Raw genomic sequence first — 16,715 nt, 5'->3', positions numbered from 1 at the left:
TAGATGGAACAGATGGTGACTCCAACTTATACCTGAATGAGGAGCAGCCAGCCAGCGGAAGAACCAGAGTGTGAGCCTTCCAATGAGGGAACTGGTATGGAGTAAAGCAACTGGAACGCTGGGATGCGATTTGAGGAAGGAGGGAATGGATTATGCAGGACCTTTTAAATCATGGCAAGGGATCTAGATTTTATCCTAAGCACAACAGAAAGTTTTAAGGAAAAAACATAATCTATTATGACTGAAATAATGCTTTGCATCAAGTGTGCATAAGCAGCCAGCACAAACCTTTACCGGGTTAAACACCCCTGCTGCTGCTGCTAAGTCACTTCAGTGGCTTCCAACTCTGTATGACCCCATAGACGGCAGCCCACCAGGCTCCCCTGTCCCTAAAATTCTCCAGGCAAGAACACTGGAGTGGGTTGCCATTTCCTTCTCCAATGCATGAAAGTGAAAAGTGAAAGGGAAGTCGCTCTGTCATGTCTGACTCTTCGTGACCCCATGGACTGCAGCCTACCAGGCTCCTCCGTCCATGGGATTTTCCAGGCAAGAGTACTGGAGTGGGGAAACACCCCTGGCCAGAGACAAAAGCTCATCACATTCCCATCAGAACAAGGGCCATGCAGAAATGCCTCTTCTCAGTGCTGAATATTTTGCCACTGCAAACTCCTGCAAAGTCCTTGAACTGAGAAAGATACAGCTAATGCAATAACTGGCAGTCTTAAATGGGGAAAAACTCAAGTTCTGAGGGGCTTATGAGCCCAGGAGGCCACTGGAGGCAGAAGTCAACTACAGATGTTGTTTTAAGAAAGCATTTCAACCACAGCAGAGAACCCCTTCCCTCGCTCCCAGAGGCCAGGAGTCTTACCCTTTCTTCACCAAAACCATTTCCACTGAGACTCTCTGACTGTACACACGAGCCACATTTTGCTTCAGCACCCATTTTCAATAGCAATGCCACCAGAACCTGGGTTCTTATGTATCTCCTTTCTAGGGCTGCATAATCAAGGACCACATACATACTGGGTGGCTTAAAGAAATTGACTGTTTCAGTTTTGGAGGCTAGAGTCCGAGATCAAGGTATCCACCGACTTGGCTCCTTCTAAGGCTCAGGGAGATAAGCTGCTCATGCCTCTCCTTGTTTCTGTGGTTAGTTGCTGTATTGATAGAGCTATCACCCCAATCTCTGCCTTCATCTTCCCATGTGTTCTCCCTGTGTGTGTCCAGATTCTCCTTTCCTTATAAGGACACCAGCCATTCTGGAATTGGGCCCACCCAATCATCACGCTTTCATAATTTCTAAAGACCCTATCTCCAAATAAAATCACATTCTGAGGGGTTAAGGTGCTAACGTGTATTTTGAGGGTAGGGAAAACAGACAATTCAATCTTTAATATAACACAAAGTCAAAAGTTAGCATCTAAACTCTGGGTTCAATGTACATCAAGTAAGAGATACCAGAAATAAAAACTTTTCCCAGGACTATTTCATGCTTTCAGATCGCACTTCCTTGCCAAATAAAAACAAAGGTTTGAGCTTTTGAGTTTTCATACTCTCTGATGAAATGCAGTTACTGTCACATAAAGGGACCTCATGTGTCACCAAAGGCCAAAATCTTATAATCTGATTGTTTAGAACAATTCTGGAGAGACTTAGAATCCTTCTAAGCTTTCTCTCCTAAACTTTTAAAAGAACCAAATCAGATCTTGACTGTGTCCAAAACACACTTTTCTATAGTTGATGAGAATCAGGAGAGCTTACACACAACTTCTTGGTGTGAAGTGCTTGTGCTTTTTAAAATATATTTAAATCAAAATAAAGCTGACAAATGGAATCTGTATGAATTTATTTTTTTCTCTGTATATAAAGTAAGTCCTAAAGATTTCATCAGGTTTTTTGCCAACAAAGAAATAAATGTAAAAAAAAACCTGGGCCACCACTTCATCATATTAAAAGCAGAATAACCAATGATAATGAACAAAAGCAGAATTTAAAGATTTATAGAAAACGGTATTCTGGTCTACTGAAATTCTGAAGAAACTGAGGGATAACAATGTGTTTCACTGCACCCTTGGTTGCCTGTGTATTTTTCTGCCTTTAAAAAGTTCACTATGGTGAATTATGCCTTGTGTTGTCTGAGGCCCATTCCAGCAATCCATTATCTTCAGGTCATATCTCCCTACAAATTGTTTTTCTGATTGAACAAATCTCTTACTGGGACTTATTTTCTTACAAGTTTCATTCTGAATGTGACCTCAACTCTACATCCCCCAAACTCCGCTTTATTTCAGAATTCCATGAGTTTCTTTGATCAGAATGAAATCTGAAAATTCCTATAAATGTTTACTTTCAAGCATAATTTAAAGGTTAGTTATCTGTCTTCCAGGCATCAAAAATAAGAACTTGCTGGACTCCCCTGGTGGTCCAGTGATTGAGAGTCCACATGCTAATGCAGGGCATACAGGTTTGATCCCTGGTCTGGCGCCCTGATTCCTGGTCTGATCAGGTCCTGGTCCTGATCCCTGGTCCTGGTCCTTGGATCCCTGGTCCTACATGCCGAGGAGGAACTAAGGCCATGCACCACAACTTCTGAGCCAGTGCTCTAGAGCCCACATTCCACAAGAGAAGCCACTGAAATGAGAAGCCTGCGCACTGCAACCAGGAGCAGTCCCTGCTCTTGGAAACTAGATAAAGCCTGCACGCAAGCAATGAACACCTAGAGCAACCAAAAATAAAAAATAAGAACTTGCTAATTTTAATTATTTGGCCACAATGTCTCCCTTTAGCTAATAAGACCCTAAAGCTATCATACACAAAAGTAACAGCAAACATAAACCGCACTTACTATGCAGGCCGTTTTCTAAGGGCTTTACAGATCATGATATGACACTTACAGGCATCCTCACCACACACGACAGATGAAGGAACTAAGCCACAGAAGGTAACTCGCAGAAGGTTACAGTCGTGGTGAATCTACAATTCAAATCAGGGTTGTCAGGCTCTAGATTCTGTGCTCTCAATCACATGCCAGACAGCCCTCTTGAAATAATAAAACAGAATCTTTATTCTCTCCAGTTATATTTTAGGAAAGGCAAAGCAAAATGTAGGAATTTGAAGTTTCATTCCAGTAACCACCTGAGTATGCTTTTACCTCATTTAAGTTATTGTATATATATGTTTCAGAAACACAATGATTGTGTAGTTACATCAATATTTTTTTAAATCCAAAGAACCAAAATATAACTAATACAAATTTAGTAAGCCTTAGAATCAGAATTGATAAATGAAGTCACCCACTGAAAAAGTGTTAAATCTATTTTGGCTACTATATTCCTTTACTTCAAACTTAAAATAGAAGCATATTGTTTATTGATGCTTTTAAAAACTATATCCATATACAAATTAGTCCGGAAGTTCTTGAAAATTAATGAACGAGCACTTTCCCACTATTTCATCATTATAGAACTACAACAACCTTTGAAGAAACACTATTAGTGACATTTTGGACAATAAAAAGTATAAAACCAGACTGTTAGCAAAGGAACAACAAAATATGTTAGAAAATTCATAAACGTACATTTATTCAGGAAACACAATTACCAGAGTCCTTGATATTTCAATGCTCATTCCACATAATAAAATATTCACAACACATAGTCTTGTAAGTCTACACCAAGTCATGCTGACATTCTTTTCAGATAAGCCATAGCCATTTCTTCTATTAAATGCTATAATATCCACTTATAGTGTAAACAAAGTACTTGAGCCAAACTATTTAAGTACTTGAGCAAAGTAACTTTCAAAAATTTAGAAGAGGAAGACAACGATTAAAAAAAAAAAAAAAACCCATCTGAATGATCAAACCCCAAAGAATGAGGCCACTATAACCTAGTGTTATACTAATGGATAAAATGGCCATATTAAGACAGTTCGTAATTATCAATGCAAATATTATTAAATATCATCTACAATTTTTAAACATGCTTTCTCAAATAATAGACATTTTTGAAAGTTTTAAAGGCAAAGAGGGCAGAAAGGTGACAGACATTAAAAACTTACATTTATACTACTGGTAGATTTTATTTAAAAAAAGAAAGAAAAAGTTAAGCTGTAGTTACTTCCCCAATAAGGAATGCCAAGTACCTTTATTCCTAAAGAGATTACTAAGAAATATAACTGACCCTTACATTTGTAGCCATTTAGTAGCAGCTGTAAACTGAATTATTCTGACATTTCCAGAGTCCAGTGTAATTAGAGCATGTCGTAAAGGGGGAAACAGTGGTCCTCAATCCTAGGTGTCCTTTAGAACCAGTTGGAAAGCTTCGACAAAATAAGCATCTGGCCCCACCTCAGAGACTGCAATTTAGTTGGATGGGGTAAGACTCAAGTGTCATTATTTTTTTTGAAGGCCTGCAGGGTGTTCTAATATGCAGCTAAGGTTGAGAATCACTGAGTCAACTTATTTTGAAATACCAAAAAAATAAATGGAAACTGGGGATGGAAGATATAATTTACAAATCAAATATCTATTATTTACTATGTCTTAGTTATGTTCATAAACCATACGTTTATAAGATGAAAACTCCCCTCATTTCCTCACTATACTAAATCACTATCATACATCTTTGCCACTGAATGACTGCATTTTCCTATGGTCATGATTTAAAATTCTGGGATATACTATGAAAACTGCATTAAAGAAAATAAACTACTGCTACTCATGCTCAACAGGAGCAAGCAAAACTACTGTATTTGGCTCTTTTAAGCTATCCATATTTTAAAAATTATAAATAAGTGCCAACCCACACAAAGAACAGATTGTGGATTACTGTAGAAGAAACAAAAAATAGCTTACTCAACTTACTAAGTTTCAACACCAAAAAAGATTTAACTTGGCTGAAAGTTCTGAAACAGCTGAGATACTGAACCAGGAAGCTATAATTTATAATGAAATGTTGACACACCCTTAAAAGCTACTGCAGCTGCAGCAATACTAAAATAAGATTTCTTCAGGGTTTATTTACCCTGTGATGCAAGAATACAAGCACAACAATAATATTACTGTTTTTATATGCACCAATACCTCTCTTTAATATATAAAGCTCTACAACAAATACCTCTAATAATTTTACATTTAAATTAAGTCCATAATTCTTCTACCCTACTTTGGTCTCAACATTTTAAAAACATCAATTAATTTTGGAAATATACAATTCAACAACATGATCCTATCAATAACAAGCACATTTTGTAGTGGACTAAAAACACATTCAACCATGCAATCCAGTGTTCAATACCTAAAAGATAAATAACAATGCTGATTGACTTTTATTCTGAAATCACTGAAAACTGGAATAATCTTTTTAAGACTCACAGTGCTCACAAACATGCAGAAAAAGATACACATTTCTATTCTTCCTGAAGGAATGTCACAAAATGCCCACTCTTTACACAGGGTTGATAATTATTGTAAAGTCCTTATATATATTTCAATCCATTATTTTCTTTCTAGCACCTGTCACTTAAAATTTGTAACAGCCAGCCAAATGTTATGTCTGAACATGAACCTTAACTCTCAATTTCTGCCTTTAGAAAGACCTCAGTCACAGTCATCCACTAATAGCTGCCTTTCAGTAAAACAGTGACATCCAGTGGACAAATGAAAGTATCTCAGAATTCTCATAACAACTTTAATGTGAATCAGTTCTTACTCATTTTGACAAAGTGTATGCAGATTCTTATGAAATGCATCACATCATAATTTCTATATATCTTAAAACATATCTTTTTCTTACTTAGTATCAATTTTTTAAATTGAGCTATAACTCTTGAGGCTGGCGAGGTTATAAGTATTATTTTTTCTCCTTTGCTATATCCCATCACAAACTAACTGGCTCATCTCTAGGAATGGAAGGATGAAAAATAAGATATATTTAAATAACAATGAATAGCATTAAAAAATTTGCAAAAGAAACCTAAACCTTTTTTGCATTTGTAATTTATGATATAGTTGAATATAAACAGAAAGATGTAATCAGTAATGCAAACAATCAAATTACATTCTCTTGCCTCACTGCTCAAATATTGTGAAAGAATACATATTTTAGCAATGATTGTATCAGTGTTTAAAAACTTTTATAAATCAGTACAAACGAATATTCATTATATATTATGTTTAAATAAAAGTAAAAAACTTCCACTGTGCTGAGTTATAATTTACCATTAATTATATTGTGTGTGTGTTTCAAATACAAAATGCAGCAGTGATATTAACAATGGATTCATAGTGTAATGAACTGCTGAGACTGTTATGTGTAATTTCTTGGAAAAGCATAAAGAAATGTTACAGGTTAAAAAGAAAAAGAATGGAGAACTGTTCTTTTTAAATAAGCAAATAAAGAAAACCTTTTTTCCTAAAAAAAGATTTAAGAATGTAAAAGTACATTTTAATATTAAAAAAGCATTTTTAAAAATCTATAACAACTTTATGACAAAAATCTGCATTTGTTGAAAAAGGCCTGTAAAAACAGCAGGACAGAACTGCCCTCACTACCTTTTTACTTATTCTTGTCAGAAAAAAGTGTATGCATCTCTGGAACCATAAATGATGTTAAAATAGGTATTTATAAAATGGCAAGGAGGATTTCACGGGAAGTTTGTTGTTGTTTTTACAATCACTGGCATTGTGGCCATCAGTAGGTCACAAGTAAAACTTCTCTAGCTAAAAGCAAAATGGAATATAAAGGTTTTAACGGCCATTAGGTCTGTTGCCTGCGTTTTGCTGATCGCATTTTTTCAAAGCGCGACTCCATCTCTTCCAAGACCTTGGGTGTATACCGCACTACTAATTTAACCTTTCCCTGCGCTGCTTTCAGCAGCTCTACAGCTTTTTCATGATGCTCTCCTTCAACACTCTACGAAAAAACAAATCACAGACACAAACACAATTAATATCTAGGTTTTGTACGTAACTCAAAATGAAAAACGTTTAAAACACATACAAGTAAAAAAATGTTAATGTTATGGCATTTCAAACTATAGACCTATGAAATAATCTTGCTTTGTCACTTTAATTAGTGTAAAATTATCTGCTAAATCATATTCTGTCTGCAGTCCAGGAACTGGTTTTTAAGTTACAAATACCTAGCATACCAATCTACATGCCCTATTATTTCACTAGGTCAGAAGTAAATCAAGCAATTGCTATTTGATAAAGTTAAACCGAGGAGAGGTTTTCGATTCAATGTACTGCCTTAACTACTGAAGAGCTTAATAACTTCATAAAAATCACACTAAGCACTGCTAATTTATATCGGAAAGAAGCAAAACATACACAAAGTGCTTCAAAAAGTATCACTCCACTACAGAGCAGTGCCTAAGAGTCTTCCAAGGGATTTCTAAACTACAAAGCTGCTTGGTCTTTCCCTGCATCTTCTGACTTTCTTGGTGGCTCAGACGGTAAAGAATCTGCCTGCAGTGCAGGAGACCCGGGTTCAATCCCTGGGTTGGGAAGATCCCCTGAAGGAGGGCATGGCCACCCACTCCAGTATTCTTGCCTAGAGAATCCCCATGGACAGAGGAGCATGACAGGCTGCAGTCCATGGGGTCACAGAGTCAGGCACGACTGTTTCTATAACTCAAATACACCCCCAAGTGGTCAAGTAGAAATAAAATGCATCCCTACCACTCCATTAACAGAAAGGAGCTGATCTCCTCGCTTGAGGCCCCCATGTCTATCAGCAATTCCACCTGGAATTATTCGAGAGATATAGATTGGAGAGTTTTGTTCTTTGCCTCCCATAATATTGAATCCAAGGCCTTCTTCTGTTTTTGGCAGCTCAACAACTCGAGGATGAGAATGCCCTTCGCTGGCAGCAAATGCAGCAACAGTAGCCTGAAAGAAAATTTCACATATTTAAAAAAATAGGACCTTTGTTTACTTCACTCTTATGTCCCTTTTTAAAAACCACTTCTTCTTCTCTTTTTTTAAATTATGAGGGTATGGTAACACATTTACAGCAGATTTGAAAAATACAGAACCAAGTTACATACAGTCCCACTACATATTTTTTTAAGTAGATTTTTTGTTGGAGTTTCAATATCAAACTCTCAAAAATTAATACAATGATAGAAAAGTAGGAGATAGTAGACCTGAAAAGCACTACGAACAGATTCAACATAATTAAGATTTATACAATTTTCACACAATTGCAGAATATAAATTCTATTCAAGTTCCCATAGACCATAAACCAGTAAACAACTGAAACATATCCAGGGACATAAAACAAAATAGCAAAATTTCATGGTTTATCTAAAGGTACTGAAATCATAAGACTGTTCTCTTATCACTGTGGAATCACAGTGATGATAATTATACATCAGTATCAAATTAAAAACCACTTTTGAAGTATTTTTGATGTCTGAATGTCCATAAATTCACTGACAGTGAAGGTAAGCTAAGTAGATGGTGTTTTTAAGAGGACGACTGGAAAGCTTACTCTGGGATTATGCAGAAAGTGCTGAGGTCGTTCAGGTCACTCCTGGTCCTTCCCGTGCCCAGAACTTCTGTGCAGTGCTTGGCAAGCAGGCCTTGCCAGGAAGATGAACGCTGTGCACACTAACAAGGAGAACCCCCTCTCCTCACATGCCACCGACTTTGGGGCTGGTCAGCCTGGTATGTTCGGGGGATCTGGGGTGGCACCACCCACGTGTGTAACCTGAACGTGGGCAGGTGTCCTTTTATGCAGGCATTCTGGCTGCTGTACTATTTGCACTGTATATTAACACATACAGAGCCACATCTTTCAAATCTAGACTAATTCAGAGGAATTCTAACACAAAGTTGAGAATTCGGGTTTCATTTTGCTTTTAAATGTAATTAAGTAGTCTGGTACTATTTTTTTGTGTATTAGATCAGGGTGTATGAGAAACAGGGGAAGGAAGAGCGAAAATCAAGATTTGCTGAATACTCTAAGCTCTTAAAGAGGCTTCACTTTATAGATAAAGGAACTAAGGTTCAGAAGTTCAGGAGGCTGTGAAAGTCAGGAATTAAACCCAAGTTTTAATTGTTTTTTCCCACTCTGTCAAACAATACCCACATGACTCAACAGAGAATCCAATATTGCCTTTTGTGAACCAGTTAACTATCAATGAATAGTTACCTGCTAATGACTAGTTTCAGTCTAAGCCACTTACTACTAACAGTAACTTATTCTAACCCACATACGATGAGATGGCTAGAGAGCATCATCGCTTCAAAGGACATGAATCTGAGTAAACTCGGAGAGATAGAGGAGGACAGAGAAGCCTGGTATGCTGTAATCCATGGGGTTGTAAAGAGTCAGACACAACTTAGTGACTGAACCATCACCACCACATATGATGAACAGAGACCAATGCTTGAATTCTTTGAGGAAAACACTGGTACAGAAAAATACATAAAACCTGCCACCTGTAGCTCTGAGGAGGTAACCTCCTATTTGCAGAGTTAAGGTTAAGGAGAAAGTGAATGGCAACATAGGGGAGTACCTCAGATCTACCATTTACTATTTGTGTGATTTGAAGCAAGTAATCTAATTTGATGCTTCCTCACCAATAAAATAAGACTAATAATCCATACCTCAGAATTTTGATGAATATTTACATAATGATATATATATTACTTACAGCAACCACATATTATATATGTTATTTGTGTGTAAATATATTTTAATGTATCATCTAGACTGCATAAAATATGTTTTGTAAAGCCAATTAAAAAGTCCTACTTTTCAGTAATCAAGTTTAGTGTAACTTGAAAGGTACTATTTGTTAGTTTTTAAAATAAGTATTATGAAACTAATAACTTCACATTTTAAATCTCTAATATGTGATGCATCCTCTCACTTTCAGTAAATGAAAAAAATGTACCTTTGCAGTTGCATTAGCTCTCACTTCAGGACTGCTACTGATGTCCACAGTCTCGTAGACATGTTCATATACCTGCAAAACCCAGTTATCACTGTGATGTTAAATCTCAAAACATAACACGCTTGAGTTCTTTTTAAAGTTAATGAATGTGTCAAAATTTCAGAAAAAGTTATGCATCTTTGTACCATGTTTTTTTGTTAGAAATTCCAAAAATGAGAGGGGTGGGTTCTAAAGTTAACTTTAAGAAACTACAAACCCAAATTTGAGAATGTTATCTTACCCTAAATAACACAAGTTTATTGTCAACTTTAATCCCATTTACTTACCTCTCTTACAGCATTGCAGAATTCACTCTGAAGGACTCTTTGTAGAGCCTGAAGTTTCTGTGGTGGTACCTCGCCACTTCTTTGCAGTTTTTCCAACAATTCAATTGCTCTACAAATATCTAGAGTTAAACACACACCAATAGATAATTTTCTCTAAATGCCTCTGTAACAGTGCAGCATTTGGGATTTATTCCTCAATGGCTAACAAGAAATATATAGAACACAGAGGAAAAAAAAGCCTAAGAGTATGAACTTGTGTGTGTGGGGGTTCATGTATGGAGGGTGGGAATGTAAAGCCTGAGAAGAACGTTAAATTTCACAGCAGATTAGGAAGAAAAACTGATGTTGAACATGCATAAAATCTGAAAAAACGTATCTTTAAGAGACACAGGAAAACAAATATAAAGTCCTAAACATCACAGGAAAGAACTGGAACTCAAATGTGACAGACACATGAAGACTGTAGTACTTGAGAAAAGCTGACAGCATTATCAGAAGCTACCTAGTCAATAAAAATTTACCTACCATCATTAGTAACCAAAGTGCTGAGCAGTATAAAACGCCATGTGCTAACGAAGTCACTATTTCCCAAAAGAAAACTTAATGTATATGTACATACAAAAACTCTTCAGTAACATGTGCAGTTAGTTACTGGCAGGAACAGCAATTTAAAACAACGATACAAATGAGTAAAATTAACTGGTCTGCTTTCAACTTAGGATCATCACACAGTGTTTTAATTAAGACAAGCTCAGTCAAATACATGTTTACAAAATACAAAGCAATTAGTTTGTGAGTCTGGTATCAGTAACAGCTGGGTGATCTTAGGCAAGTAAACTTAAACTCCTTGTGTCTGTTTTCCACTATAAAATGGAAATAACAGTATCTCCTTTATAAGAATTACATGACCAATCAAAAAAAAAACATGGTAAGAGCCTGGCATGTGGCAAGCATAAATGTTATGTTACATTAGCACCAATTAATAAGAAACATTAAGATGTTCTACACTTTTATAGAAATATATTAAGCCTGTTAGGCAGTTCTCATTGGGAAGTTATCAGGAAGTGATTTACAAATTAAGAAACTTTTACAAGATTCAGTCATGTTTCATACTATTTCTCCCCTGATTTTTTTAACGGTTTTTGTACCACAGGGGACTAGAGTACTTATTCTAAAGTTCCTTCCCTCCTCTTGTCTTAAGTGGAAGAAATTCCAAATTTCCTATTATACTAAAGGATTCAACTTTTCTCTTTATAGAACCAGTATGGCTGTCTTTGTTTGCAGCTGGAAAATTGGGAATAAATGTAGTGAAGAAAGAAGTAGATTTTTCAATTTCAGGTAATAGAAGCTTAAACTGATGTTAATCCAATGCAGGGGAAAAAAACTTTCCCCATTCTCATCTCCCACCATCAGAATAGCTGGTGAATGGGGAGTGCTGGTTCACCAAATATTCTGACCTACAAAATTATAATATACAAGCTATATGAAAATTTCCAACTAACAAAAAATTGAAAAAGTAAAATATCCTTTACCGAACCTAAACTGTACCCAGTATGTTCTCAAATGTGTTCCACTAAATCTTGTTTCAATGTCTTTGAAGGCATTCAGGATCTTGATCATATGAACTAATTTTATACTATAGGATTGCTGGGACAGTTTCTTAATAGAATCTGTTAAACAGAATGCTAAGAATCAGAGTGGATGTAATCTTTCTTATCCTGCTAAATGACATCCACTAATAGCTTATCCTCAGGTTCTGAGCCCTCTTACTGTGGAACTGAAATGAACTCTGAAACAGGAAAAAACAAAAAGCCCTGACTACCAAAACTAAATGCCAGAGGTGAAGCTTCACACTTTGTACTGCACTTAACAATACAAAAGACTGCCAACATGTTAGAATTCTACAACTAGTTTCCAAAGAAAAACACCTACTCCAGTTAACACCAGACAAATCTGTTTCCATCTACAAAGCACAGTGTCATTGTGCTTGGAAGAACATGTCACAGGCTTAGGCCTAACTTAGCAAATCTTCCCAGAGTAAGCTGCTGCTCTGTCAAAATGATACTTTAATTAATGGTCTGGTGGGCTGGAGGAAAACATTACTTGTAAAGAGACTTACAAATAGTGAATACCACAAGGAATAAATAATGTTAAATGTGCATGGGTCTGTGTAAAGGTATGAGGAAAGACTCCAAAATTCAATTCTAAAAATGTATCCCTTCTTAGAGCAGAAGCTACTTAAATATTCAGACTGTAAATGCAAATGTTAATATTTAAAGATACTGTCAATCTCCATCTTATACTTTGTTTACTACTAGTACTCAAAATGTCTAGTTTTACTTTTTGACTCTTACTGATAATTTCTAATACAGATGTGTCAAACGTATACTTGAAATTATATGAAATAAAGAATTTGGGGAATAGTGGAATGCTAAAAAACTGCAACAGTACGCTTTTAGGCTCATAGTCTTTTACTTCACTGGCTTTTCGGTTTTTAATTACTTAGCGAACAGGTTTTATTTTCCTTGACAGCTCTAAAAAGGAAGCAATCAACCAGTTAGCAATCATAGGATTTGTGATGAAGAATAATGCTGCACTTTACCGTAATTTACAATCACTATTCCTTCTAGTTATGCAACCTTCTTTCCAGAACCACAGCAGAAGGATTGTTTATAAAGCACCTTCCCCGTACCCGGGAGGGGCACCACAGGCAGGAAATATCCCCAGTACGTATACAAGCGAGGTTGTGGTGGAAGTAATGATGGCATTTGTGCATAAATGAGAGGGGGTTTGGTGGGAACGCGCTGCGTGTCAAGGCTGGGTGAGTGAAGGCGGGAACACTGTGTATGAACGTGTCAATACGGGCAGGGCGTGTAGCCTGTCTGAACTGGGCGTGGGATATTTGCTCAGCTTGACACGTCTCTGAACGCAAAGCAGGCCGTGACCATCCCGGGAGCGAGTGTACAGCGTATGTCTGCGAATGCAGACAGGTGGTCGTAAACTATGCTGTGCTCCGGGATAGTCCGTGTGAACACAGAAGGGGTCTCAGGATCAGTCAAGAGCGTCAAGCCCCCTCCCCGGGCCCGGCGCATCGACATCGGTGGCCACAGGCGCCAGCGCGAGGGAAAGCCTGGTTCGGGGTCTCGGAGCTTGGCCCACTCGCCCCCTTGGACGACAAGGCACTCCCCTACCTCCTCCGCCCACGTCGGTCCCAGGCTCGGCCCCACTCACCCCTCTCCAGTCGCACGGGCTCCCCTAGGGCCGCCATCTTCTCCCTCTGCCTGCAGACCCACAGGAAGTGACGGCAGAGGGGCTGCGGTGGAGGGGCGGGGCCTAGCGGAGCCGGGAGCAGGTATCGCGAGAGCGCGAGAGGTGGCTCTGGACCTCGTGAGTCTTCCCGAGGTAGAGTGTATGGGTCGTGGGCTTCCGAGGCCTGTCTTGTGCTGCACTTCAGCAGTCTTAAGATTTTGAAATCCCTCGGCCAGGTATAGTTGAAAAGAGTCCCTTTCCCGACTCTTGCCCCATTCCTGGGATTCGAGCCATATTCTTTTCCCTTGGAACCCTTGGTTTCACAAGGTAGAGTTTGGCCTCTAGTTCCAGCTTGACTGTTCAGGGCCCTGTGAACTTGGAGTGCTCACTTATCGTTTTTTTGGCCTCAGTTTATCCCTCTGTCGTACATAGAAGTTCTGTGTCTGAGTTCTTAACATTCTTAAGCAATGAAATTGGGTGGTGGTTAGTTGCTCAGTCCTGTTCAACTATTTGCAATTCCATGGACGCTAGACCACCAGGCTCCTCTGTCTATGGGATTTTCCAGTCAAGAATACTGGAGTGGGTTGCCATTTCTTCAGGGGATCTCCTCGACCCAGTGATGGAACCTGCAGCTTCCTGCATTGGCCGTTGGATTCTTTACCACTGAGCCACCAGGGAAGCCCCTAAAATGACGAATTAGGAATTAAGTAATATTCTTAATACATTATAGATTCTTAGGGCCACTTTAAATTTTCTTGACCAAGAAAGCTTTAGTCCTTAAGTGAAATATTAATTTGCCCAATATTTAGAGTCCACTCACATTTATTCGAGTGCTAGTCTATGCTGATAATCAGTTAGTTGGGTGCTTTCACAAACAGCTTTTCAACAGTTCATGACAGGATTGTTTTAACAACTTCCTAGATGCCCCCATCCACTGTTTCCATTCAATGTAATATTTTCTTCTAGTCCATCATGAATGCTGCCATCACACTTTTTGTTTTCCCCTTGAAATTTTTCAGTGGCTTCTACCTTTGTTTCCTGTTTCTAAAATTGTGTGTGTGCTCATTCGTGTCCAACTCTTTTCGGGCCCATGGACTGTAGCCTGCCAGGCTTCTCTGTCCACGAAATTTTCCAGGCAAGAATACTGGGACAAGTTGCCATTTCCTACTCCAGGGGATCCTTGGGACCCGGTAATCAAACCCATGTCTCTTGTGTCTCTTGCGTTGGCGTGCAGATTCTTTACTACTGCACTGCTTGGGAAGCCCAAAGCTTTGTGTACTGTGAGCCTAACTCATCTGTCTAACCTAATTTCTCTTTATCCCTCAAATGGAGTAGACACTCGAGTAGAGGAGGAATATTCAAAACCATGTTTCTTCTTGTTTCCAAGTCTTCATTTCTGTTTTCTTAAATGGATCACCCTTCCCCATCTCCTCTGGCCCTCTAGGCTATATACATCCTCAGACTGAACCCATCCTCCAGGGCTATGAAGACATGTCACTTCTACTAAGCTTCCCTTTCTCCATCCTCTTCTCCTTATTGGTTCCTAATGGCCCTTATAGCCTGCAAAAGTATTCACATATTTATTTCTTATTTATTGTTGTTACTTGTTGTCACCAATGTTCAACAAATGTTTATTAAATGTTTAATGTCTATCAGACACCTTGCTAGGCACTAAGAATGCTATATGGTATATGGAGAAAGACAAATGCAGACAATCAAAGATTTTCTTTTCTTCCATTCTCTAGCTCCTCTCCTTTGATAACTCTATTTACATGTATATTCCCATGCCTGACATTGTTTACAGCTCATTAATACTCTGTTCATTTTAGCTTTTCAGGGTTTCTGTTTCCTTTTTTTCAACATAAAATATTCTCTTAACCCCATCTAGCTCATTTTTCATCTCAGATATTTGTCTTTTTTATCTTCAGCAGTTTGATTTAGGGGTGTGTGTGTGTGTGTGCATTTTCCATGTACTCACTTAACATGCTCAATATTTCCTCTAGCTTCTTGAACATACAGAATAAAATTATAATGACAGTTTTAATGTCTTTGTCTGTAAGTCTGTCATCTGTGCTATTTCTATTGATTTTTCTCTTAATTATGGCTTATGCATGCATACTAAGTTGCTTCAGTTGTGTCCAGCTCTTCGTGGTCCTGTGGACCACAGCCTTCTGTCCATGAGATTCTCCATACAAGAACACTGGAGTGGGTTGCCATGCCCTCCTCCAGGGATCTTCCTGACCCAGGGATTGAACCCTCATCTGTTGCATCTCCTGCTTTGTCAGGCAGATTCTTTTTCCACTAGCCAAACCTAGGAAGCCCATAATTTCTTGCCTCTTGCATGATTGGTAACTCACTAAATAAGTAAGGCTAACCATTGTGAATTTTACATTTGGGGGAGCTAGATATTTTTATATTTGTGTAAATATTTTTTGAGATTTGTTTTGAAATGTAGATGGGACACTTAAAAATAATTTTGTTTTTTGAGGCTTAATTTTAAGCTTTGTTAAATGGAACCAGTTCAGTCTTTTGTGAAGGGCTCATTGTGTTCCACCTCTGAGGAAATAAATACCCTTCTAAGCTCTTTACCTCATGCCACATGAATTGTGAGGTTCTACTCGGATTGGCAGGGGTTTTCCAGGTGGCACTAGTGGTAAAGAATCTGCCTGCCAATGAAGGAGATGCAAGAGACGCAGGTTCAGTCCCTCTGTATGGAAGATCCTCTGCAGAAGGAAATGGCAACCTGCTCCAGTATTCTTGCCTGGAAAATCCCATGGACAGAGGAGCCTGGCAGGTTACAGTCCATGGGATCACAAAGAGCAGGGCATGACTGAGCATGCGCGCACACACACACATACACACATAAAGATACACACACACTGATTAGCAGGAATAGGAACTAGTCTTATGAACTGGAATTGTGGATTGTTTGCTTTGTTCCTTTTGAATGATTGCCTACCCTTGGTAATTTCTTAATATAATCATTATAAAATTTCTGAATTCCAGGGATAAGTAGAAGATCCTCAAAATTTTCAGAGAGAATGAAAAGAATAAAAAGTCACATTCTAAAGAATTGGGACTCAGAACACTACAGATTGCTAATTATTTGAAGCATAGGTAAGGAAGAAAAAGTATTAGAAGCTACTTCTGAGTGGAGAAACTATGATTCAAATTAATTAACACATTTATATTCAACACACAAAGTAAATGAAAAGATCAGTTAATATGTG

The 16,715-nt window shown here is 38.1% G+C and overlaps 1 protein-coding gene across 1 annotated transcript; it reads right to left on the bottom strand.

The window, feature by feature from the left end:
• Positions 1-3,040: 3,040 nt before the first annotated feature.
• LIN7C (lin-7 homolog C, crumbs cell polarity complex component) lies at positions 3,041-13,570 on the bottom strand. Its single transcript, XM_027562792.1, has 5 exons — positions 13,468-13,570; positions 10,237-10,355; positions 9,911-9,982; positions 7,685-7,894; positions 3,041-6,914 (listed from the first exon to the last, which is right to left on the bottom strand). The coding sequence occupies exons 1-5, from the start codon at positions 13,502-13,504 to the stop codon at positions 6,759-6,761; spliced, it is 594 nt and encodes a 197-aa protein (XP_027418593.1). The 5' UTR covers positions 13,505-13,570; the 3' UTR covers positions 3,041-6,758.
• Positions 13,571-16,715: the final 3,145 nt, after the last annotated feature.

The sequence above is a fragment of the Bos indicus x Bos taurus genome, chromosome 15, assembly GCF_003369695.1.
Source record: "Bos indicus x Bos taurus breed Angus x Brahman F1 hybrid chromosome 15, Bos_hybrid_MaternalHap_v2.0, whole genome shotgun sequence".
NCBI classification, from domain to species: Eukaryota; Metazoa; Chordata; class Mammalia; order Artiodactyla; family Bovidae; genus Bos; species Bos indicus x Bos taurus.
This window is presented reverse-complemented; position numbering and strand designations above follow the sequence as displayed.

What these genes read in the sequence shown, in the direction of transcription:
- LIN7C (XM_027562792.1), bottom strand. Translation starts at nt 13,504, where the DNA reads ATGGCGGCCCTAGGGGAGCCCGTGCGACTGGAGAGGG. An exon ending in GCCCGTGCGACTGGAGAGGG is followed by an intron (nt 10,356 to 13,467) that starts GTGAGTGGGGCC and finishes GTTTAACTCTAG; the next exon opens with ATATTTGTAGAGCAATTGAA. An exon ending in GAGCTAATGCAACTGCAAAG is followed by an intron (nt 7,895 to 9,910) that starts GTACATTTTTTT and finishes ATTTTCTTTCAG; the next exon opens with GCTACTGTTGCTGCATTTGC.